Source organism: Chroicocephalus ridibundus, chromosome 3, assembly GCF_963924245.1.
Source record: "Chroicocephalus ridibundus chromosome 3, bChrRid1.1, whole genome shotgun sequence".
NCBI classification, from domain to species: domain Eukaryota; kingdom Metazoa; phylum Chordata; class Aves; order Charadriiformes; family Laridae; genus Chroicocephalus; species Chroicocephalus ridibundus.
Window position 1 is genome coordinate 3,930,597 of NC_086286.1, and position 23,427 is coordinate 3,954,023.

The window sequence follows — 23,427 nt, forward strand, 5'->3', positions numbered from 1 at the left end:
TAACCAGACCATTATTCTTACCAATATTTTTAATACCTAGATTTGTCTATGCAAATAAACATGGGAATGTATGAGTACAATGGCAAAAGCGGATACAGGTTAAAGCCAGAATTCATGAGAAGACCAGACAAACACTTTGATCCATTTACTGAAAGTATAGTGGATGGAATAGTAGCTAACACCTTGTCTGTCAAGGTACGTACGCGGCTGGCGAAACTGCTCTCCTGACAGCGGCAGAGCATAGGTATATTCCTGTGGTGCAGTGGCCTAGCAAACGACCATACTAAGTCAAGAAAATAAAATGCATTTTATTTCGTGGAGTGGCATTTCATTTATAAATTGCAGAGGACCTTCTGCGTCACATTCCATATTGTAGGATAAATAAATATATTGTACGTATTCTTTTAATGGAAGTAATTGGGAAGTGAAGAGATTTAAGAGTAGTTTGTGTTTTGAGTAACAAAGAGTTGAGTTTAAAACACACTGTTATTAAGTGGTAGGTTGAATAGCTAGAACAGTACACTGCTTAGTATAAATAAATATTCTGGTTCCCTCTAAGTTCTCTTCTATGGAACCATAAATGTCAGCTGCAAGTCATTGTCAACTTGCTTTTCTTCGCTCCTTTTTAAGGACCTCTAATGAAGTTCAAAGACCGCCAGGAATCTGCAAATTGAAAACTACTTGTAAGAATGTTTAGAGGGATAGATTGCATCGGCTATGACAGGATCGCAAATTTATACTTGGTGTATCTCTAGTTATAAAAACAGAACCTTTCTGAAATCCTGTTATTCCTTTAATGGACTTGTCCATTAGAAGAACATCCGTATTGTAGAATCCACCTGCAAAATATCCTCCTGTTTTCATTGAGAGCGAACAAGTATTTCCTCTCAGGCTGCAGACACAGGCATAGGCAAAGCAGTGCTGGGAGGGATATGAATAAGGTAATAATCTGATGATATGCCTGGTAAAAAAAGATGGCTCTGTGGGAATGACCTTTTGCAGTGACCTGTAATCATGGAAGCTTTCAGTTCCTCCTGTGGGCTTAGAGGTGCTTTCTTCTGCAATTTTACTAAATGGAGGTGGAAGTCATTCAGTAGCTATAAGGAGATGCAGAGCATTTTTAACGGGAATGAGCATCAGGAGTCATGAGACAGCTGTTAGAAGTCTGCTGGGGAGGACTCTGCTGGTTATGTCAGTGCCCAGACACGACACAGCTGAGAACAGTTGAAGGTTTGCATTAGGCAAGCCTGAGTTTGTTAAGGTACAGTGACACTACTACATATTCCTGTGCCTCTTCCATTTTCTGAACTAATTGCTGACCTTTCTTTAATTTTTCAAAGCTGAGAGTTGTGTTTCCTGTTACAAATAAGAACTAGGAAAGACCACCTATTTTATACTTGTGCTTTTTTCGTAGCGAAACTCCTTATCCACCCTGAAGAGCCTTTATTAGAATACCATCTTTTTAGCTTGTTTTCTCCCTTGCAGTTAAAAGCATATGTAGTTTCTCTGCTGCTTATACCTCTTTTCTTGAGCATTTTTTGAACCTGTTGTTGAAAGTGGATAGAAATGTGAGTTCTCAAAGACACTGTGTTGCGGAAAGAGGCAGCCAGCTTGAGGAATGAGATCCAAACAAGTATTCCTGCTGAGGGAAGGGCAGCAGCATGATCTCAGCCACATTATCGCTCATAGGGGAATTCAGGACCACAGGGTCACAGGAAATAAGGCCTCACAAGTTGTTTTTCTGTGTCTGCAATATTAAACAGTGGGGTTTTTTTGTTTATTGTGGTTTTGATTTTATTTTAAATGCATACTATCTGATCATTAGTGAACTATCCATCTGCATTTCAGTCACTCATTTCCTAATCCACAAAAGCGGTCTCTAGTGATCCTCCTTTGTTTTGGTTTTAGATAATTTCAGGTCAGTTTCTTTCTGATAAAAAAGTCGGTACCTATGTAGAAGTGGACATGTTTGGCCTGCCTGTGGATACAAGAAGAAAAGCTTTGAAGACCAAGACGTCTCAAGGCAATGCAGTTAATCCTGTCTGGGAAGACGAAACCATAGTGTTTAAGAAGGTCCGTGTAACACTTGCTTCACAAATGTGCTTGGTTTATCGCTGTGTGGGAGGGTAATGCTGTGGTTTACTGAAACCTGGCATTTGTTAGAAAGAACAAAAAGATTCTGGAACTGTTTATTGTTAACTGCTTTTGGTGTAATTTTCCTACTCTAGTCGATTGAGGTCCTACTAAAATAAGTGAGTTTAAAGCCACCTTGATTATTTCACTGACACAGCTGGAAGCAGCAGCCACGGTGGTAGACTCATCTGCATGGCACGAGCAAGCGCAGATGCCGGCAGCAGTGTAGCTGGATTACCATGGCATTTTGCCTTGGCTGAACAGCCCTCCTGTCCAGCCTGCGAGCAAGACGATGCGAACACAGCTATAACAATCTGGTTGTCCAAGCTAGCACATTCAAAGCAACCTGTTACCTCTGCTTGTAAATACAACCTGGGTGATGAAACCACATAAATCCCATCCACTTGAAATGAGACGTGGGCTCCTTGCTCACTCACGCAATTTGAACAATATTATTCAGACTCACTTGTCTAAACTGTGAGGGAGCAGAAAATATTGAGCGTGTTTTAGGGTTGTGTAATCGTCCATGTCTTATTGTGCTTCGCAATATACTGGCAGCCAGTTTTTTAACAGAACCTTTGGGTTCTGCTTATTGGGCACTGAGGTTAAGTGGATCCTCACTTCAGGTATTTGTAAAACAATATCTTTCATATTTCTTTCAGCAAATGTAGTTCACAGAGATGTTTATACAATTGGTACTTGCAGCCCTGCTTTCTAGAGAGTACAGCCCTTTTCCCTGAATATTTGGCCTTCTGAATGACTTTCCTGTGGCAGCCTGCCAGAGCTTAAGTTTGGAAACATCACTAGCGTTTTTCTTCTGTAATGAACTTCTAATTAGTGTACTTCATTTCTCTATTTAGTTAACGATCGTGCCTGACTGCCTCTGTGCTCAGAGAAGCATAGATTACTATTTTTAGTAACGCTGAAAATAAGTTAGTGAAAGTCTTCATTTTGGATTGTTGCTTTTTTTTTTTTCTTTCATTGTCTAGATAAATTTTAGCATATGTTCTAAAAAAATGCATATCTGTGCCCAGGTTAAAAATATGTGTATTTGTAAGATATTTACATTAAGTAAGAAAATGAGATGAATTATGCTATACGTTTTTTTTTAAAGAAATATTAAAGATTCCTATCTTAGTAGGGTAGTTAGTAGTCTTTTCCAATTTCTTGTTTTCTTTTTTCACTGTTTGGCCTTCTTCGTATGGAGTGCCAAGAAAGCATCCAATGCCAGTAAACATCCTGCCTGATTAAACCTCTTTAGCCTAGGCAGTGAGTATGCTGCAGCACTGGAAAATTCTACTAGAGTTGACATGGTTCGTGTAATTCATCCATTCACACTCTGCAAAACAGGTTGAGTGGCTTCTTGAGTTTTCAACACTAATATGCCTATCAGTGACTTTTCTTAGAAGTAAGTAATCCTGCTGGCACAAAAACAAAGGAGAAAAACCACGTCAAGCTGTGAGTAATAAGCAGAACACAGAGCGGTGTTCAGGTGTGGTAGGAGTTGAGCCTCTGTAGTCCCTTGCATCGTATTGAAAATGTAGGGTCAAATTGCTGGGTTCAACATACTACGCGCACGTCCCACCTCAAGTTTCTTTTTTGAAAAATGTTTCTATGAGAGTTATTTTGACGCACAGGTGCATACGCCCTGACCTCTTATGTGGTAAGACCTTCCTATGGATGCGTAGATGTTACTGTCTGCTAGATTGAACTTTCTGTCTGCTATACGGCCTACATCTGGAAGGAGCTGTTTCATTCAGAGCAGAAAGTTAGTAATGCATCAATATTGCCTTCCAGGTTGTTTTACCTACCCTGGCATGTTTGAGGCTAGCAGTGTATGAAGAAGGAGGGAAATTCATTGGTCATCGAATATTGCCAGTCTCAGCAATTCGACCAGGTAAACTTTTTTTTCTCCATTGAGGTGGACGTTGTGAAGTGAAAAGCAACAGCAAGCCGGAATCCCAGTGCTGTAAATCAGCAGCCACTGTGCAGATTTATAGCAACTGGGGATTTGAGCATCTCAAGTTTGATACCTCAAGTTTGAAAAGGAAAATACCATATTTCACCAGAAATTTAAATTTGTAATGAACCAGGAAAACCAAGAGAGTTAAGCTTCAGAGTCATGGTTGGCACTTACTCATCTCCAGTAGATCAACTGCATGTTCACAGTTTTATGCTAAGAAGTGCAATTGTACACTTTTAAGAGGAAAGAGGGCAGCAACAGCCGATTTTGATGTCATCTTTGTGAAAATGGGAGATGTCTGGGAATGAAAGCAAAATTTGTTTCTCTAATGTAATTTTTACATGCATGCAAGGACTGACCTATATGCAAGCCATCATCTCTCTGCAGAACCTTTAAATCAATCCAAAATTACTTTCATCTTTATTGCTGAAAATTAAAAAAAAAAAAATATCATTACTGGTCTCTTCCAAATCATATCATTATTTCTAATATAATTAGTGGCCACTTAACTGAAAAGATGTCTTGTGCGACAACTCAGCCCTTATTTTCGAGGCCAGAGACTTGTTAGAGATCTTGTTTCAGAAAGATTCAGTGACATTGGCATTTTGAGCAAGAGAAGCATTTGACTTCAGTGCCAGCTTTATTGAGGGGAGGAAACTAAATTAGGGCAAGCATATGGGCCATAAACATGCTCCCAACTCCACTCACACTGGAAAAGGAGGAATATTTGTTATCTACCCTGTACCTTATTTAGCCAGTCCCAGCAGTAGCACAAAACTCACATGTCCCTGTATCTAACAGTCGTCGTCCATGTTATTCCTGGAGACCTGATCTTGGGTGATGTATAAATCAGTCCCTTCTCTTGCTGCAGGTGATGTCAGGGCTTTTCTTAGATGAGCTCCACGCATTTTTGTCTTAGCTGGTGTCGCATGGCCTCACTGCAAGTGCAAACAGGCTAGCCATGGGAGGTGGCTGCTGGGCACATCACTGCTCCAGGATTTCCTCACCAGTTGTCACTTCTCTTTCCCTTCCCTTCTCTCTACCCTCCTCTTGGCCATTCTCTTGTGCCAGCTCTGCCAATCTCTACACCTTTTTTGTGTGCCAAGCAAGTTTATCAATCCAGCAGAAAACTCTCCGCTGTTTTCTGCTGGCTTAATGGATATAATTGCCTCGTGGAGGATCTGCTGAGCTCCAGAGGGAGACAGGTGATTGGAGAGGAGAAAGGGGGAGGTGAAGGATTTCCCTCTTTTGGTGAAATGGAACACTTACCGTGGCTGGTCCCTTTTCTTGGTGCTCACCCTTCATGCAGCACAGAGCCCATTCAGCAGAGCACTGAATCGTGTACCTGCTTTTAAGCTTGTGCTTTTCAGAACAAAGGCCGCTGTGTTAAACCACACAAGGACATTCAAGAGCTTTTACTCACAGACCTATCTTCTGTCCTTTTGACTCCAGTAATCATAAGTTTACAGCATGTGATGGAGAACAGCACGTTGATTTTAGTTTGTGTAATTGCTGAAGATTTGCTGGAGGAGCTTGAGAGAACTGAGAAACCTTTGTAATATGTACTTTCCCTCTTTTATGAGACATTATTGAAAACTATATCATACTATCACAAAAATCCACAGAATTACCATTATTCCCAAAGCAAGGATTTAACCATTACTTGGAGAGGGAGCTGTTCGTATCACCCACGTGGGGATCCCCCCAGATAAGTGCATCCTGCTGGTTACTCTTCTCTTGACACTACCCGTATGAGCAGCTCCTTAGTCATGCCTTAGAAGAGCAACATCAGCCATGGTGCAAGAGGCACCAATTTGTGAGGCAGAGGATGCAACTTTTCAGCCCTGCCATGCTGTAAGAGTTTGTTGGGTCTGGAAATCCTTTTCTCCCATTTCTACCTGTGGCCGTCTGTCACTGTCTTTAAACTGGCATTAATACGTCTGACCTTATGGTGAGGCATTTTGGGGAGCTAAATTGAGGGAATACTCTTTGCAGTTTCTGAAGGTTGCTTTTTCCAGAGTTTAGCTTGCTGAGCTGCCTTATTAAGTCAGAAAAACATGAGTGAACGAGAGAAGGAGCAGGAGATGGTGGTAGGTGGCCGGGAGAAGGAGTTTGGGACTGACCCCTCTGTGGTCCCTCGCTGTTAACTTGGCTAAGCTGCACTGTAATGCGTGCCCTCACTCTTACAAGATAGCCAGCTTTCAAAACGGTCTGAAAATACTCTTTCTTTCAGATATATTTCTAAGGTTAGTCACATCATAGGATCCATACACACACACTTTGTAGTTACAGTGCGACATTGTCTGTTTTTCAAATTAGATACTGTGTTGTGGATGGACTATTACATCTCAGTTTTACTGTCTGTTCAGATTCCTGAGTATTACAAGGGTCGCTTTTGAAAATTAAATAAGAGCTCCAAAACTTTAAAAAAAAAAAAAATCCAGCCAAAGGTAATAAAATAGAATGCATCAAAAATTAGGTAAATGACAATTTTTAGCATTATTCAGAGATGTGAAAATAAAGGGGAAAGAGTATTTTAAACTGCAGTGTCACGTGCCTTTCTAACAGCCGCTTGTTCGTATACTTATCTCTGAAACCCTCCAGGTAAATCTTTCCCTACCAGAAGTCCCTAGGGTTGCTGGCTCAGTTGGAGCCACACCATAAATAACAAATGATAACACAATTACATTGGAAATGCCTGTGGAAGAGTTTATGCTCTGAACCGGTTGTTTCTTATTTTGCAGGCTATCACTACATCTGTTTGAGGAATGAGAGGAACCAACCTTTGACACTGCCAGCTCTCTTTGTATACATAGAGGTCAAAGACTATGTACCTGATACTTACGCAGGTAACTCTGTGACATTTTCCTACTGGGGAATATAAAGGTTAATTGAAATGTAAAATGAATGTAGCTGACTTGCCGTATGGGGATAACGGTCCTGTAAACAAACCCCAGCGCCTGATGGATCATTATGTCTCATCACTCATACAAGATAGCCTGATTTACAGCGGTCTGCCTGAGGTTTAGGATTAGGGCCAACTCTTTTATTTTCAGCAGACCTTGTGTGACTCTAAAGGAGGAAATACCACAGGCATTTGCCACTGAAACACAAATGAAACTTTGCTTACGTGACGCAGTAGTGTGTAATTGTTTCCTAAGCAGAGGAAAGTACCATGCTTAATGTAGAGCATTGTATTTTGGAATCAGCTCTAAAGAAGGGAGGTTTAAAGAGCATCCTGTGCATCTGCAGTGTAAAATAGTATTCTGTATAACTATTTTGATTTTTTTTTGAAAGAGGATTTTTATTAATGCTTCTTTGTGCCTCATGTGAAGCAGGATCCTAGTTGACTGATGCTGTAAGCTTTGAAAATCCATCGTAAAACTCTGTGCAGAAAATGCACATCCATGAGACCCAAGCACAAACTCAACAAACAAGTGTTAGAGTATTTGTGCACAATGGTGTCCTCCCCTTCAGTGTTGTTCTAGGTCCTAGGAGTGCCGATCAGCAGCAGATCTGTATGAAAAATACAGTCTCTTTCTTAACACCTGAGGAGCACTGGAACCATAACGTAAGGGCTTTGAAACTGAAGTATTTGCATTATTTCTAGATGTGATCGAGGCCTTATCCAATCCAATCAGATACGTAAACTTGATGGAGCAGAGAGCTAAGCAACTGGCCGCACTGACTCTGGAAGATGAAGAAGAGGTGAAGAAAGAGGTAAGGGAGGTTTCAGAGTCTCTGCAAATTATGTTACAGGATTTAAAAGCACCTACTTGGCTTAGAAAGCCAAATATTGAAAGTATCTAGGAACTGTATGTGTTAATTACGTGAACACCTGTAAACATCTCACCTAGGATGAGAGCAGGGCACATTACAGCCGAGAAGCTTCGCGCTGTGCCTGTGGTTTCACTGAAGGCAGTGTGTTGTGCACGTAGCAAGTTACTGTTTGGAGGTAAAGAGACACCAAAAGCTGAATGAAAAACCACATTACGTGTATGCTGATTTGCAACTTTTTTATGTACTAAATCTTCATAAGTCATCACCTGTTGTTTTCCAGCGTGATGATGTAGTTACCCTTACAAAAAAGACATCTCTGTATCAGTAGCTTTTCCTGAAAATGCTACAAATTTTCCAGAATTTCAGACTCTTGTTTCTGGAGAGGTTATTCCGTTCAGAAACATTCATGTATCTCAGATTACAATATCTCTACACATTCTCTATGAACAAAAGTCCCCTAAAGAGACACAGTATAATTATACAATAATATAGATGGAAAGGGGCCTCTGGAGGTCAACAGATCCACCCCTTCATAGATATTAGACAGAGATATGAAGAGGGAGGAGACCACAGAGTAAACAAACGTTCAGGCCTGTTCTAGCTTAGCAGAAAGCTGTGGGAGCCGCATGTTATGTGGGAGCCACATAATACATGATTACCCTCGGACTAACCTTTAAACCCTGTTGGTTTTCCTGTGTAATTGGAGGTGTTGTGCATACAAATGCAAAGATGTTATTTTGAGCATAATTGAGAGCACTGGCAGCTCAACTTTGGTGTCTTTAAACTCTATGCACTTTCAGGCATTCAGTCTCTCTGTTCCAGACACTGTCATTGGTACGTCTTCTAGCAATGTTTGACAATATCAACCTTGTATTTTAAAGATTGCTCGTGTCAGATGTTAGACACATCATGTGAATCAAAAGGCATTAGGTACAGGTCTCTAGCGAAGATGGAGAAATGCTCTGTAATTCTACTGCCCTCAGCTCTGGTGCCTGTCTTCTTCAATTCTCAGATGTGCAAAAGCCTCATTGAACTAGATTTTGTAACCAAGAATACATTCCCAAAGCAGACCAGATGAGTGAAAGTCATTACAATTCAGTGGCCAACAATTTACTCTTTGTGCAGTGTCACAAGTTCGGCTGAATGAGGACACTCTGAAACGCTCAATAGTATCTTAGACATTTATCTAGGACGCTCTACACATGAGATTCTATTTTAATAAGAGAGGTTTTTTTTAACATAATCCTTTAAATACCTTAGAGGTCATTTTTACTTTTGAAAAAGTACAGATTTTCCTGGTCTGTACAGGCTTATTGGGTAGAAAAATTCTGTCACAGAGTTTCTTCTAAAGCAAATGGGAAGAAGGAAAGATGAATTGTAGTGCTCAGGTAGTGCTTCCACATTTCAAGGAGCTTGAAAACTCATAGGATAGAGACATTTTTTTAAAAGAAAATTGTAAGGATTGTAGTGGTGTACTTACTAAAAATGTATATCCATTCAGTTAGATGCAGTAACAAGGGACAGGTACAAAATTGCTGCTTGAAGCAGCAATCTAAATACACCCTTGTTGCCTTCTTTTTAGAAACGCCAGTTCTAGGTAAGATATTTGGCAGCTGGGGTGTACTTGGAAATCTTGAATTGCCTGATGGTAACGTTTTCTTCGTCAGTCAGCCAGGCTGACTCTTTTGTTCACTTACATTGGCCCACGAGAATCACATCGGTTAATAATTGCAAGTACGTTCACTGGCAGTGTAGCTAAATCAACCCGGATATGTTTGCCAGACATGTATGCATAAGTGCACCTGGATTCAATTTTCCTATGTAAAGTTTCAAATTTACACACTATAAATGTTTGTGTGCGAAGCTGTGCTGTCTCCTAGCACAGATTCCGCCTCCCCACACCTCTTTCCCTCCCCGCACACACATTTATTTGTCTGAGCCGGGTTCTTGCAGCTGTCACAGGAAAACTGAGAGGTTTTTCTTTGCTACCTAAAAGTTTCAGCTGCATCTCTGTGAGAGGCTCCCCAGGCTTCTTGCAAAAGAGTAGTCAAATAAGCTACCTAATAGTGAATCATTTTGAACAAATAAATTAGCCTTTCTTTAGGCTTCAAATTACACTGCTTGTTAATTATCAGTGCAGTAACATAAGTGAAGAATGATGAAAAATTACAAAATTTACAGCATCTTTTTTGTATTTATTTGCAACCCTCCTGTCATGAGCGTAACGTGAATTGCTACCTTTAGCTTTCTGGTCAGTTCTTGCTTTACAACAGCTATTTTTGTAAAATGGAAGCATTGTAATACCTGCAGTGTGCGTCTTGCACCTTTAACTGTATTTATCTGAATACACAGTAAATCTTTATGAGCGTACAGGTAGTGAAGGTTGCCTTCTCTTCCCCTGCCTGATGTCCTTTACAGACAGGAGGAATAAGCTAGAGAAATTTGCAGCTGGGAGTTTCTTGGGATGAATTAATCCCAGCCTAAAGTAGATGGATGTAACTCGTTTGTACGTTTTTCCTCCCCACAGTCACAGGAGCAGAAGTGTGTAGGGGTCTGGGAAAAGTGAGCCCAGGGTAAAATGCATTTTGGCTGTGCCTGCTGGTATAACGTCCCTGGGTATAATGTCAATTCCCAGTGCAGAGTCAGGGAGTCAGGAGGCCTTGCTGGCTCGTTAACGTGTCTGACATGGGAGCAGCAGAGCGTCTGACCTGTTGTTTCTACCCATAAAACAGGGTTGAAATGGAAAGTACTGTTTTGCGTGCCTGGACATAAATCAAACGTGTGTAATCACTCCGGTTGGCTTCTCTGGTTAAATAAAATGGTTTTGATAGGGAAAGTAAACAAAAACATCTCTAGGAGAGCAACTGGCCTTAGTGTATCTGATACCACCATTTAAAATGAAAATTCAGGCATAGTTTTGCAAATGATAATGATCGCACCAATAAGAGTAATGGCAATTAAGTTGATCTGACACTTTAAGGGAGACCTTGCTTACGCTGCCTTATACTTTGCCAAGGTGAATAGAGGCAAATTGACTTAAAAACTGGCCACCTAATCTAACAGTGCAGCTCGGAGGAGATCTCCCAACCCCAACACATTGCAGCTCCTTTTCTCTGTAGAAATAAGAATAGACCATATAGATATGTACCTGTATGGGTACGTATCTTTCTACTTAGTAAATATACTGTCTTGCAAAAGACATGGCAACATGTGGAATATAAACCATTTTCTGTGAATATTAAAACTATAAATTATAAGGCTGGATTACATCATGTTTTAAAAAGAGCCTAAAATATTTTCCGCTAAGGGAAAATCAGGTTTACTTTAGCATTCTGTGTGATGAATTATGAGAAGAGAAAGTGCTTTTTAATGAGATTAGACTGCTTGATGCAGTGAAAATTACTCTTTATTCACTTCCTGATCCTGTGTCACATTTCTGCTTTAGTTTCTGAAAACAGATGTTTTATGTCCAATATTGACAGGCTATATTAATAGTTTCTCAGCACGCTGCAATGCAGCATTTCACACCACATACAAACCTAGTCCCCCAAAAATAAGATAATACCCACTTTTCCACGCCGTGACGTAATGGGGCACAAACTTGCCAGAAGTTATGAATTCTAGCTTTATTTGTATTAAATGTTGATGATCTATATGGCAAACATTGTTTTCCTTAAACTAACGAATTGCATCCCGTGAGGAGTAATATTTTAATGAGAATTGAGGGGGTAACCATGTCTGTGTGTTTGTCACAGCTACAGCTTTTGCCAGTCAAGTTGTTCTGCTGTCATAAATATTGGCGTGATCATGTTTTCCCTTATTTTATTGCAGTCATTCCTGCTTGATATAAATGAAGTTGTTGGCATTGGTTTTCAGTTGCATCATGTTTCTTACTACAGGATCTCTCTCCTATAATTTTGGTGGAAATAGGCTGTTGAGACAGAAATCCTTTTGCAATATACAGTGTGTTGTCAGGACCAAGATGAAGGAAATCAGCCGCAGGAGCAGCACAGAGCAGTTAGATCTAAATGTATTTTGACTCTCTCGATGCAGTGCAGGCTGGTATTTTGCAAGTGTGGAGTAATCGAGGGGAAAAAACCCAGCAACTGTGGTATCCTGCCTCTGCATGTAATGCGATTACCATCAAAGAGTGAAATGGAAGCAGCTGAAGGAACAAATCCAAAACTACTGTGAGACACCATGGCAACTGGCCCCTCGCAGGGACAGCAGGAAGGGGGCACTGGCCATTTCAAAATAAAAACTGCTTTGAATGACCGTCTGTTTGCTGAGTGCTGGGTGCTTGCTTAAAACCTGATGGTCACAAAGAAGATAATAAGGTGTTCAATGCATAGGATAATGTATGCTGTAAGCCTGAGCCTTTAGGAAACTGGAGAGAAAGAAAAGATTGTGGAAAATGCTTAAATATTTGGATACCACAGATGTATTTATGCAGCAGGCTGGAGGTACTGTTTACATATTATCCTTGGAGTGTAATTGCAACTATGTAAGATCCTGGGAATCAGAAGTATGTCTCTGTTCTGTAAGAACGGTGAATAATGATAGTGCTGTGTATCTATGAAATTTAAAAGTAATTTTGTGTACACATTTTGTTCACAGCAGGGATTTGAGTAGCATTTTCATGCCAGCTTCCACATTATTTCTAGAAAGGTTTTATGGCAGAGAACAATGCTTTTCAATAAAACACAGATTTCACTTCTGGTGCAGCTAATATATACTGTACTGAAAAATGTCCCTGATGAGTTAAATCCGTTTAAAATACTTTTTCATAATAATACATGCTCTATTTCTTCTTGAAACTTGCCACAAAAATGAACCACCTGGGTTACTATGACTCTTAAGGGTACCTTTTTTTTGTTTCCTTTTAGAATTACTTATATATAACATTTACAGAATTTTACATTTAAAAAAAGAGGCTAAACTAGACCTGCAAATAAATAATTTTAAGTGTTAGTTGAGAAGAGTAATGTAAATCATTATGCATTTTCAGATTGACCACGGAGATGCACCATCTGAAGCTAACAATGAACCAAGGCCAACACCAGCAGAAAATGGAGTAAATTATACTGCCTCTCTTACACCGAAACCAGCAACTCAGGTTGTCCATAGCCAACCAACACCAGGTAAGGAAAAACAAAGCAAAACAAAAAAAGTCCCATGTTTTCAAAATAACTCTGGATAATAATTTTTCATGTGCTTTGCATTTAAAGAACAAAGTTGGGGGGGTGGGTTGCGTGTGTTTGGTTGGTTGATTGGTTTTTGTAAAATAGGCAGAAATTTTCCCATTACGTTAGTATGCTGCTAGGGCCAGACTTCTTCAAACATACAGATGTCTTCTATTTAAGAGTTGCTTTTAGGGCAGAACTGAAGTTCATTGCAAGCAAGAAAATTCACTGGGTTTTTTTTTTGTTGTTGTTACTGTTGCAAGTGCAGGTGTCGCTTTAAATTGTTTTTACAAATATGCCTAATTATTACATCTTATTCCACACACAAAATACAGTATTCGATACTTATAGGCTCGATTTAACTGACTTCTAAGGAGCTGGATTCATCTTGCGTACAGAGATTTTGCACTGACATCATGATATAGAGCAGTTGTAATAACCGTCAGCCTAATAGCACTTAAATGACTGATATGGGTGGTATCAGTGAGTTCAAGAACACCCTTCTCATAAGTAAACCAACGAAGCTCAGGTGGGTTTTCAGAAGGTTACCTTTTTGTGTCGGTTCACAGGCTCAGTGTTCTTTTCCACGTTGCTGCGCTTGTGCTCAGGGATGTGGTTTCTCCAATGACTAATAAATGCCCGTGTCAACATATGTCCTGTGTCACCTGCCGTGTTGACTGTTGCTTTAAAACAATTTGAATCAGTCATCTCTTTTACCTCTAGGTTCGGTGAAAGCACCCGCAAAGACAGAAGATCTTATTCAGAGTGTCCTCACAGGTAATAAATACACAGTTTACACTGCATGAACGGTACGCTTTTTTATCAAGAGAAACATATTTTTTATGAAATAGGCCGTCTGGCTGAGACGTTTCTTTGAATGATTAGGACTGCAGTAACTCGTAGAAAAAGTACATACCATGTTTCCTTCCTCAGCTTTGAAGTTACTAAATGTCTGAGCACGTTTCATGAGATCGGTATTGGGTGCCAATAGGGAATTTTTTAAAAATATCCCGTTGTTGTAGTTTCACAAGCACAATGTTACCATCAAATGCAGACAAAAGACCAGCATTATTATGAGAACAGAAGCTAAATATGCTCTGAATATTGTGAATAGTAGTGAAACCATTTTATCTTCATTAGCCTTGCAGCGTTCCCATTGCCCCTGCAAAACTGAAATTAACCCTTACATTGAGTAAACTGGCCTTTCAGTTAGATAGTGCCCTACTGTTCAATTAGGAGTCGTGTCCTCCAGCTTGGAGTTAAGAGTTCAGATTGCAAATCTCGTAACTCAGGTTTTTTTATAGTCATTCTCCTACATTAGAACCCACTCCATATCCAAATCTTGTGTCTCCGTTTAGGTGTGGAAAGCACATAAGACACATGAAATTCTACGTGTTGATTGTCTCTTATTCAGTCCCCCTCAAGTGCTGTAGAAAGAGGCTGGCCTAGATTGTGGAAGCACCTGCTGGCCTCATGCAATCAGTCTGTTGTCCAGGAAGGGGTCTTCAGCCTGGCTTTCCCAGAGCTGTGACCCCAAATGATGCAAGTCATCATTCCCTCCAGCACTTTTTTTTTTTTGTTTGTTGGTTTGGGGTTTTTTGGTTTAAATTGCTGATTTGGTGTGAGCTTGTGCAGGTCAGACTAGCAGACCCTGAGCTCAAGGTGTGGTCTGGGCTGAGAGAGAAGGACATCCTTCATAGTGGCTGTCGGAGCAACAGCACTGGAGCACAGTTCTCGGCATTTAGCTACCGATCCTTTGCTGGGCTGGCAGCCAGCTGGCCAGGACTCCTCTGTTGCAGGGTCTCCATCGTGAGAGAACTGAAGTCTCTCCTAAGATGCCATGATGATACCGGGACAGCTGCCACCAGCCAGTGCCAGGGTCAAGGCGGGAGAGCAGGCAGCTGAAGTGCTGTTTGCGAAGGGGTTTTAAGCACCAGCATGTTATGTAGCCCAGCCAGAGAGAAGGGAGACTTGAAGTGTTGGTACAGTGGGTACAAAAAAGATCTGTGGTCATATCAATGTAAGATCATGTTTTTATACATTGGGCTGATGGGAATCTTTTGCATCTGAAGGGGGTTGAGGAAAGAAAGTACATGATTTCTATTTTGCGACACGTTGGTGTTCTAAATTTTCATCTCACTTCTTACTCTTATATCAGTTAAATTTGCCACAGTATTTTCAATCTGGTTAGCTTATTTCCGGGTAAGTCTACACAGTTTAAGGTAGCACATTTCACTTACCAGCAGCAAACAAGCATGCTTTGTTTTATTCCTGCTAATAGCAATTGCTGTGTTCTCTGATTGAAATCGTACATTATTAGAAAATTGAAGTGGCTTTTGTTGTTATCATTGTAGAAGTGGAAGCACAGACTATTGAGGAGCTAAAACAACAGAAGTCTTTTGTTAAGCTTCAGAAGAAGCACTACAAGGAAATGAAGGACCTTGTAAAGAGGCACCACAAGAAAACCACTGACCTTATCAAAGAGCACACGGCAAAGTATAATGAAATCCAGAATGACTACCTGCGACGGAGAGCAGGGTTAGAAAAAACAGCAAAAAGAGACAGTAAGAAAAGGTACGTTGAACATAGCTTTCCTCTTCTTGGTGTTGGAAATCTTTACTCAAGTCTTCTTTTATAGCAGACAACTAACATGGAGGTGACATGACAGCACAGAAAAAAATCAAAAGCAGCAAGGTAAAATGAAGTCAGGGCCTTTGATACGGAAATCATCAGAAAAAGCCCTCTCCATGATGTGCTGCTTCTCTGCTAGAAGTCAGAGAAGTTGTTCACCGTGTTATACCTCTTGCCCTGTAAATGAAGGCATGCAGTATTTACCTTGGGACTTTCCCTGGACCGCCAGCATGGGTAGGTGACTCAGCTGTACTGGCAACAGCAGCCCGTGGTTAGGGCTTGAGCTTAATCACAGACTATGAGAGGGGGCGTCCCCTGCATGCTGGGGCAGTTCAGGAGCCGGACGGCAGTGTGAAGGAAGTCGAACCTATCTGGATAAAGTGTTTTGCTCTCCTGCTCAGGTCAACTGCAGCACGTTTTATCAAAGCACCCCGTCTTCTCCCATGCTGACCTCCTTTAGGAGAAGGAGTGGCAGTTCCATGGAAACTTCTGCCCCAGACTTACTAATAGAACTTTATAATGTATACCTCCACTTCCAAAGAAGGAGAAGTTTTTGCAGCGAGCACACATGGTCATCCTGCCCTTGTTAAGCAATTGGTTTACTCTGGGCCACCACGTTGTGCTGTCTGGTGGTGGAAGAGACCCAAGTGTCAAAACAGGAACAAACATAATCCTCTTTTATGCTATAAAAATGGGTAAAACAGATACTCTGAATCTGGGGATGAAGAGCATTGTCTCCAAGTTGGAGCCCTGGAAAACACTCAGGCTAGAGTAGAAGGCATCAGATGTATAATTAGGTGAAAGAAACACCTGAAAGTTATTAACATCTGACTACTGTTTAAATTATGATTAATCCAGACCACTTGGGGATCTCTTCATGATTGCTTTGCTTTGCCTCTGCATGCACACCCCTTCTGTGCTCTGTCTCTTTCTAAATCTTGCATTGCCCTATCTCTTTGTGTGTGCCCATAGAATTGTTATATTATTTGGTTAGGTAATAATGAAAAAGGGGAGTTGTATTTATCTTTATCAGTTTGAAGTGAAAAGACTGTTATGGGTCGTTAATCTTTCCACAATAATTGTCTTGTTCATATGGTAGGGAACTATATGTTAATAAAGATAAATTCTTAACTCCTGGCAAAACGTATACGCACATAGGTACAATTGGTGCCGGATACTGTTACAGTTGAATGATAATCAGGTAGGGGTACCCTCCTAAAATTTTATTTCTCCCGTTAGTGCGGCATTCTCATTTTAACATAATTTACATTAATTAGATAAGCACAGAAGTCCTTTAACTTTTACATAAAATGGATATAGCTGCAGTTCTTAAATATGAAGACGGTGAATGAACATTAAAAAAAAATTACTTGATAATTTTTGGTAGGAGATCATCAGAGGAAAAGGCTGCAAGCGTGCTCTGGCTGCTAACCTTGTCGATAGCACCTCTCGTTGCAAATGACTGGGATTGAAGCCATAACTTGTCCCTAGGACGAAGCTTATTCATTGACGCCTGCCTGATGACAGAACGTCATTGGGCTTAATAAGAGCTTAATGCTCATAATATATCTATGTTCAGCTGGCCCGAAGTGTTGCCAGTTTCCAGGCTTCCAGGTTCTACACTTGAGTTTAACAAACTCCCTTAATGACTGGTTGTCAACTGCACACACGGTGTTATTTTATCCGCTGTATTTTCCGTCGTCAATGTGTGTGATAGATAGCGTGAGACGAAACAATGTCATGTTTCATTTCTCTAGCATATTCTATTCAAATTTAAACAGAAAAACAAACTGAATAAATAAAATGACTCATTATCTTTGAGTTAAAAGGATTTTGTTTTTTTATTTCGTTATGATCTGGCTATAAATCATTCATGATATCAGGCAGTAAAACGCTGCAGTCTATTACATGGAGCTGTCACAATGATTTCAGAGATGTGATGTTTTATGTGCAGATACAGAGAAATCTGGAGGTTAAAAAATCTGAGGTTGAATTTTAAAAAGGCAGAAATATATTTTTAGGGATTTTCAAACTTGCAAGTACATATCTCAGACAGAAGACTTCTAACAGAATACTGCATCCCAAGGAGAAAAGTGATTTTTATAATTTTAAATTATTGCTGAAGCTATTTGCTTGTAACTGCAAAGTATAAATCACTACTACATCAGGAGGCCTTATATCAGATTGCCATACAAATGCGATGCCTCTGGTCAGAAGCAAACCTTGTTTCATGCCCTTGTCTAAAATTGGGCCAAGATTCAGTAAAGCCATTGTCTATTGGAAGTTTGAAGTATTTTTTATACACATGCACAAGTGTTTTGCTGGCATTGCTCTGAAGTTTCTTTAATGAACGTGCCCCTTAAAACACAGTCTTAGTATTTTAGCCAGCATTTAGAAATAGGCCTTATTTCTTTTTCCCAAAAATACAAGAGGAAAGTCAGCTTTAAAATGCATAGTGTAACGGCATAATATGCTGATTTTAATATTCATTAATGCTGTCTTTTGGCTCTGTATTTAAATTATCCTCACCTACACGCTGACACCACTTAACCTCTTAGCAGAATATTCAAATACAATAAAAATACAAGAAATAAAAAGAGGCTACCTTGGTTCGTATCCTCAGGCTGATGAAAGCAGCTTCACATTATTTCAGTTGAAGTTCTCTAATTGACAGCAGCTGCAAACTTGAACCTGGGAGACAAAAGAGAGGTAAGAGCGTAGCAAGTTCTCTGCGTTGTAATCTCTGCAAATTTCTAAGCAGCAAACTCATTTTTCTCGCGTCGGCCCTCTCTGTTCAAGATTTTGCTGTTTTGCCCATCTCACGCACTGTTCCTGAGGTTTCCCAGGCAACTGATTTCACACCTGAGTACAGCAGTAAACACAGCAGCAGAGCAGGGACACAGCATAATTATTTTTTTAAAATATTTTTCTTGGGTGTAGTTTACTTCTGGCCTGAGAGTGATACTACTTTTGCTGCTTTTTTTTTCTTTAAGCACTTCAGTGTTGTCATGTCATGTCTCGTTTCACAACTACATCTATCCTTGCCTCTGTCTTAAGAAAAAAACCCGAAACTGTTCCTTAGCGTTGCATTTAGCTTCCTCATTGTGTTTTTCCTTTGCTCCTCTGTGCTGCCTTTCTGAGGTTTATTCCCCACTGGGGGGTGTTTCCTCCTAAAGTCAGGAGTCCATAGGGCAGTTTTCTCAGTGTGTGCTATGCGTGGCATTTCCTGAAGGGGGGAGAAAACAGCAAATAAAGGGATGTTCCCAAGCATTTTATAAAGGCAGATGTAAAGTTGTGCTCTTAAGTTTATTGCTAATTGTATGCAAGAATTGATTCAGTTTTCAAAATACTTAGCATTCACTATTTCTGCTGAGGATTGTGCAGCTTTGAAGTTCAAGTTACACGTCTGGAGGTGGATGAGCAAGTTCCATGGGCATCAGTTTATGGGAAGTCTTGGCAGTTGCATTTATAGCTCATTTATACTAAGTCCGGTTCACACCACCGTGATGGGTTAGTAAAATGAGGTTTAAAAGTAACAGCCATCCCATTAATAAACTGTTAGCACTATTTTTTTCCTAAAAGATGAAATTATTGGATTTACTAGAGAGAATATCGTCTTCTGGCCCTGTACATAGTGCTGAGAAATTTCTTAATGGTCTACAGATAACCAGCTGCCTTAAAAACAAGGTTTAAATATGGGGCAGAGTGTACACACCTAGCGACTTAGACCTTGGTGGGGGGGTGTGTGTGTCTTTGCAGATCTGAAACGGGCAGCCCAGACCACAGTTCTTCAACTATCGAACAGGAATTGGCTGCGCTCGACTCTGAAATGACCCAGAAGCTAGTTGAGCTGAAGGAGAAGCAACAGCAGCAGCTGCTAAATCTCCGTCAGGAGCAGTATTACAGTGAAAAGTACCAGAAACGAGAGCACATTAAGCTGGTACGTTTGTTATGTCGTCTGCTTTTCTTTAGCCATCTCAGGGTGAGTAATGAAAGCAGCGTGACAATTATAATTAAGTGGGGCTTCCTCTTACTTGGAGCCCATTTCAGAGCTTGATTTCCCTGTGGCCTGCTGCAACTTCAAGGGTTGTTGTGTCACTTTGTCACTAGCACTTCTAACAACTTGGAAAGCTTTGGATGGAAGGCAGAAAGGCAACAGGATTAATACTACTGCTAACGCAGAGTCTCCTTACCTCTAGTTGCGTAAATCTCAGTTTACTGCAGCTTTTGAATGATCTTCCCATTTTGTTCGGCCGCTTTTTTAAACGTACAACACTCAAGGAGGCAGGATTTAGCTGGAAAACATATTGAAACACGCTGAAAATAAATAAATTGAAATAGATTCAAACGCTCCCCAGGGCACAGAGTTGTGCCAAACAGTGTTGCTGTTGCAGATGAATGCTTTAAGGGGATACAGGACATAATCTGTATATGGTGAAGAAATATTTAGTGTCCCATCAGTCCAAGCCAGCTTGCATTTTTACAGCTGGACTTTAGCTGACAACTAGAGCAGGATCATAGGCCCTCTGAGCTGAAATAGAGGAGCTTGGGCAGATGGCAGCTGATGCCGATGGATATTCTCAGGCAGAAAATAACATTTTTAAAGGGTGTTATGGCAGTGCAGACTGTTTCTCAACTCCAGACAACGCTCTCACAATGTTTTCTATTATGTGATGTTTTTCCTCGTTACTGTTAGGTGAAGTGATTTGTCTGCTCTGCCCTGCCATCTAAAAAGAGCAGGTCAGAGGGGCGATATGTGTGGCTATTGCTCAGCGAGGCCTTTTCACAAATCCCCATGGCTCATAGCACGGAGCCGTGGTTCCCCAGTGGTGCCCTGTTTATCGCCAGTTGTGTGTGAATCACAGCTGCTGCAGCGTGGGTGCACGGACGCGGTTACCTGTGCCACGGGGAGAGAGTCCACGTTCAAGTAACAGTTGTTGTCTGCACCTCAAGAGATTTTAATTTTTATAAAAACGAACCATTTTGGACCCGCATGGTGGGGCTTATGTTGTAAGCTAACTCATTTCTCATTTCAAAGTGGGAAATGGCATTTCTCAAAGCAAAGTTACATTTCCAGCATTGTCCTCTTCAGTAACGTCAGGATAAATTCAGTTTTCAGCACAGAACCTTCAGACAGTTTTCCCTCTGAGCTGTGCAGGAGTTAATATTCCAATTAAAATCTCCCTTGCAGCTGAGAGATTCTTTCTGATGTCTTTCTTTTAGAGGAGAGCCTATTGTCGGTATCTTTCTTCTTTTATCTAAGGAGTGAAAAGCTGGATCAGACTAGCTAGGCATTATTATACGTGCTCTGGTTCATCATCCTGAGAGGATTATTTTACAGAATCAGACTTAAACTCGAGGGGGTGATCAAACCGAACCGCTCCCGTTTCCCACTTTAATTCACCATTCTTTGAACTTGCACACAAGCCCAGTCCATGTGTCCTCTCCCGTCAGCCTCACCACCACAAACGTGCTTTTGGCAGCATGAATGAGATTGGACCCAGCGCTGCACAGCAGATTTCAAAACAACGATTTTTTGATTTTTTTGAATCTATGATTCTGTGATCAAAATGTAGGCTATGCGTATCTATACTTAGCTTTCTTAGCTATCACGCATGGATTTTCAATATCTGCCTGGCCAGCCTGACATCCAAGCTGCTCCATGTAGTAATGCTCAATGCAATGTATTCAGCACTGCCAGAAAACCTTGAATATTCAGCGCGCAGGAATTCAGTTAGTAATTTATATTGTGTAAATTCAGCTTGTGACCATTTATGAATTATCCTAGGCATTTTAATAGCAGAATCTGCAGTATATATTTTGGGTTTACATCTAATATTTTGAAACTATATCACCTTGATGTACAGAGAAGTAGTATTTTCTGTGTAAGTTGCATATACACAAGTCTGGCTGGGCTCCACAAATTCAGAATGCGTTTACACTGATAAGAATGTTCACTGGCTTTTGTTCACTGATAATTAATCAGGGAATGGTATAACACTTTTCATGTCTGCTACAGACTTTTGAGGAGACTTTGATGCATGTACGGTATTTAGCTGAAACTACATGTTTTTGTTTCTTGGGTGTTTTTTTTTTTTAGCTTATTCAGAAGTTGACAGACGTAGCAGAGGAGTGTCAGAACAGCCAGCTAAAGAAACTGAAAGAAACGTGTGAGAAGTAAGGTGCTATCCCCCTTACAATCAGTCACTACTCTGTGGGGTTAGTTTAGATGCATTTTTAACTTGCCTTTGTTTTTTATGCTTTAGAGAAAAGAAAGAATTGAAGAAAAAAATGGACAAGAAGAGGCAGGAGAAGATCACAGAAGCAAAGTCCAAAGATAAAAATCAAATGGAAGAGTAAGTATATCCCCGGATCCATATCCTTATGCGTTACGAGATGACACAAGATTTTTCACAACTGGAAAATCAAAGAAAGTTCTTAACCCTAAATACAAGGCGGCTTTAGTCAGACTGTAGTACCTCCCCGGAGCGACGGAGTCCGTCTTACTTCGGCTGATACTAATTTAATTTCCTGGGACTAATCTAATCTCCTGTTCCGGGAGCATTGAGAGCCTGGGTCAGCTGAAAGGCGCTCAAGTGTGGTGTGGGGACATGCCTGTCGGTGGCACGACGGAGCGATTCACCGAGATGCCGTTAATCCGGACACTATTGCTCTGAGCATAAATAGACTTAGTGGCTTCAGTTCCTGCAGGGTTTGATTTCAACTTAACTTAGATTTTTATTCGTGAGTTATCTTTTCTTCTTTACTCCGTTAAAGCTGCTCTCCAGAAGAAATAGCAGCGACACACTGGAAGGTTTGCTCTACTTTTGTGGTAGAGTCCCCTCAGATGTTGTGCTTCTGATTCCCCTCCGGTAACAGTATTACACAGTGTGCGGTCACTTTGGGTGGAAGAGAGAGGAAAGCTGAGCTCTGAGAGTGCACTTTCTGTCAACAGGGACAGGAATATTAATGTCATTTATGCACCACCAGGCAGTACAAACTGCAGTTGTGCAAGTTGATTATGTTCTTCCCAAGGGCACAGTATCTAGGTTTGTTTGTCCTCCTTCGTTTGTTTTGGCAAGCAGCTCCAAAAGAAAATGGAGCATTTTAATTTTGCACTGTTTGCTGGGATATTCTTGTTAGCAGTCTTTACTAATATTTAAGGACAGTTAAAAAAAACAGGAGAAAAATAAAAAAGAAAAATCCAGAATATCTGAGTTTTCCCAAGCAACAAAGACACAACTTTGTTAGGTTTTCTACAGGTAGAAATGTTTATACAGGTTTTGGAGCCTCTCGGCATAGAATCTGTGTATTTGGTAACACTGAAAGAAGGTCACACACACACACACACACCATGAACTGCATCAGATAATTTAAGAATCAATGTTACAAAATTTTAATAAACATCTTAGAAAAGATAGCAAAATGAGAATAATTGATTATGAAAAAAGAGAGAAATGCTTAATATGGTTAGAGCTGGTCAGAGGGCACGGAAGTCATATTAGAAAACAGCAGTTAGTCATTACGAAAATATTATAGCAGTAAAAATCAATTGCAATAGGAAACGATTGGCTGAGAGGTTAATGAGACACTGGTGAGAAAGGCTCAGCAACAGACAAGTAGAAATTCTTTTTTGTTTTCCTTTTATGCTTTTTTTCTCATTTTTCCCAAGGGCTTTCCTTTGCTAGGCTTTTTGAAGGGTCCGTAGGAAAGGTGAGATGGGAACTACATGGGAAA

The 23,427-nt window shown here is 40.5% G+C and overlaps 1 protein-coding gene across 2 annotated transcripts in view; it reads left to right on the top strand.

The window, feature by feature from the left end:
* Positions 1 to 23,427, top strand: part of PLCB1 (phospholipase C beta 1) — a 398,333-nt gene that overhangs the window by 309,607 nt on the left and 65,299 nt on the right. For both annotated transcript variants that reach the window (XM_063331245.1, XM_063331246.1), the window contains exons 19-29: positions 41 to 195; positions 1,909 to 2,073; positions 3,931 to 4,030; positions 6,841 to 6,945; positions 7,707 to 7,816; positions 12,885 to 13,017; positions 13,783 to 13,836; positions 15,414 to 15,633; positions 19,450 to 19,630; positions 21,791 to 21,867; positions 21,957 to 22,046. In XM_063331245.1, coding sequence (XP_063187315.1) covers positions 41 to 195; positions 1,909 to 2,073; positions 3,931 to 4,030; positions 6,841 to 6,945; positions 7,707 to 7,816; positions 12,885 to 13,017; positions 13,783 to 13,836; positions 15,414 to 15,633; positions 19,450 to 19,630; positions 21,791 to 21,867; positions 21,957 to 22,046 — 1,390 coding nt within the window. The remainder of the gene's footprint in view (positions 1 to 40; positions 196 to 1,908; positions 2,074 to 3,930; positions 4,031 to 6,840; positions 6,946 to 7,706; positions 7,817 to 12,884; positions 13,018 to 13,782; positions 13,837 to 15,413; positions 15,634 to 19,449; positions 19,631 to 21,790; positions 21,868 to 21,956; positions 22,047 to 23,427) is intronic.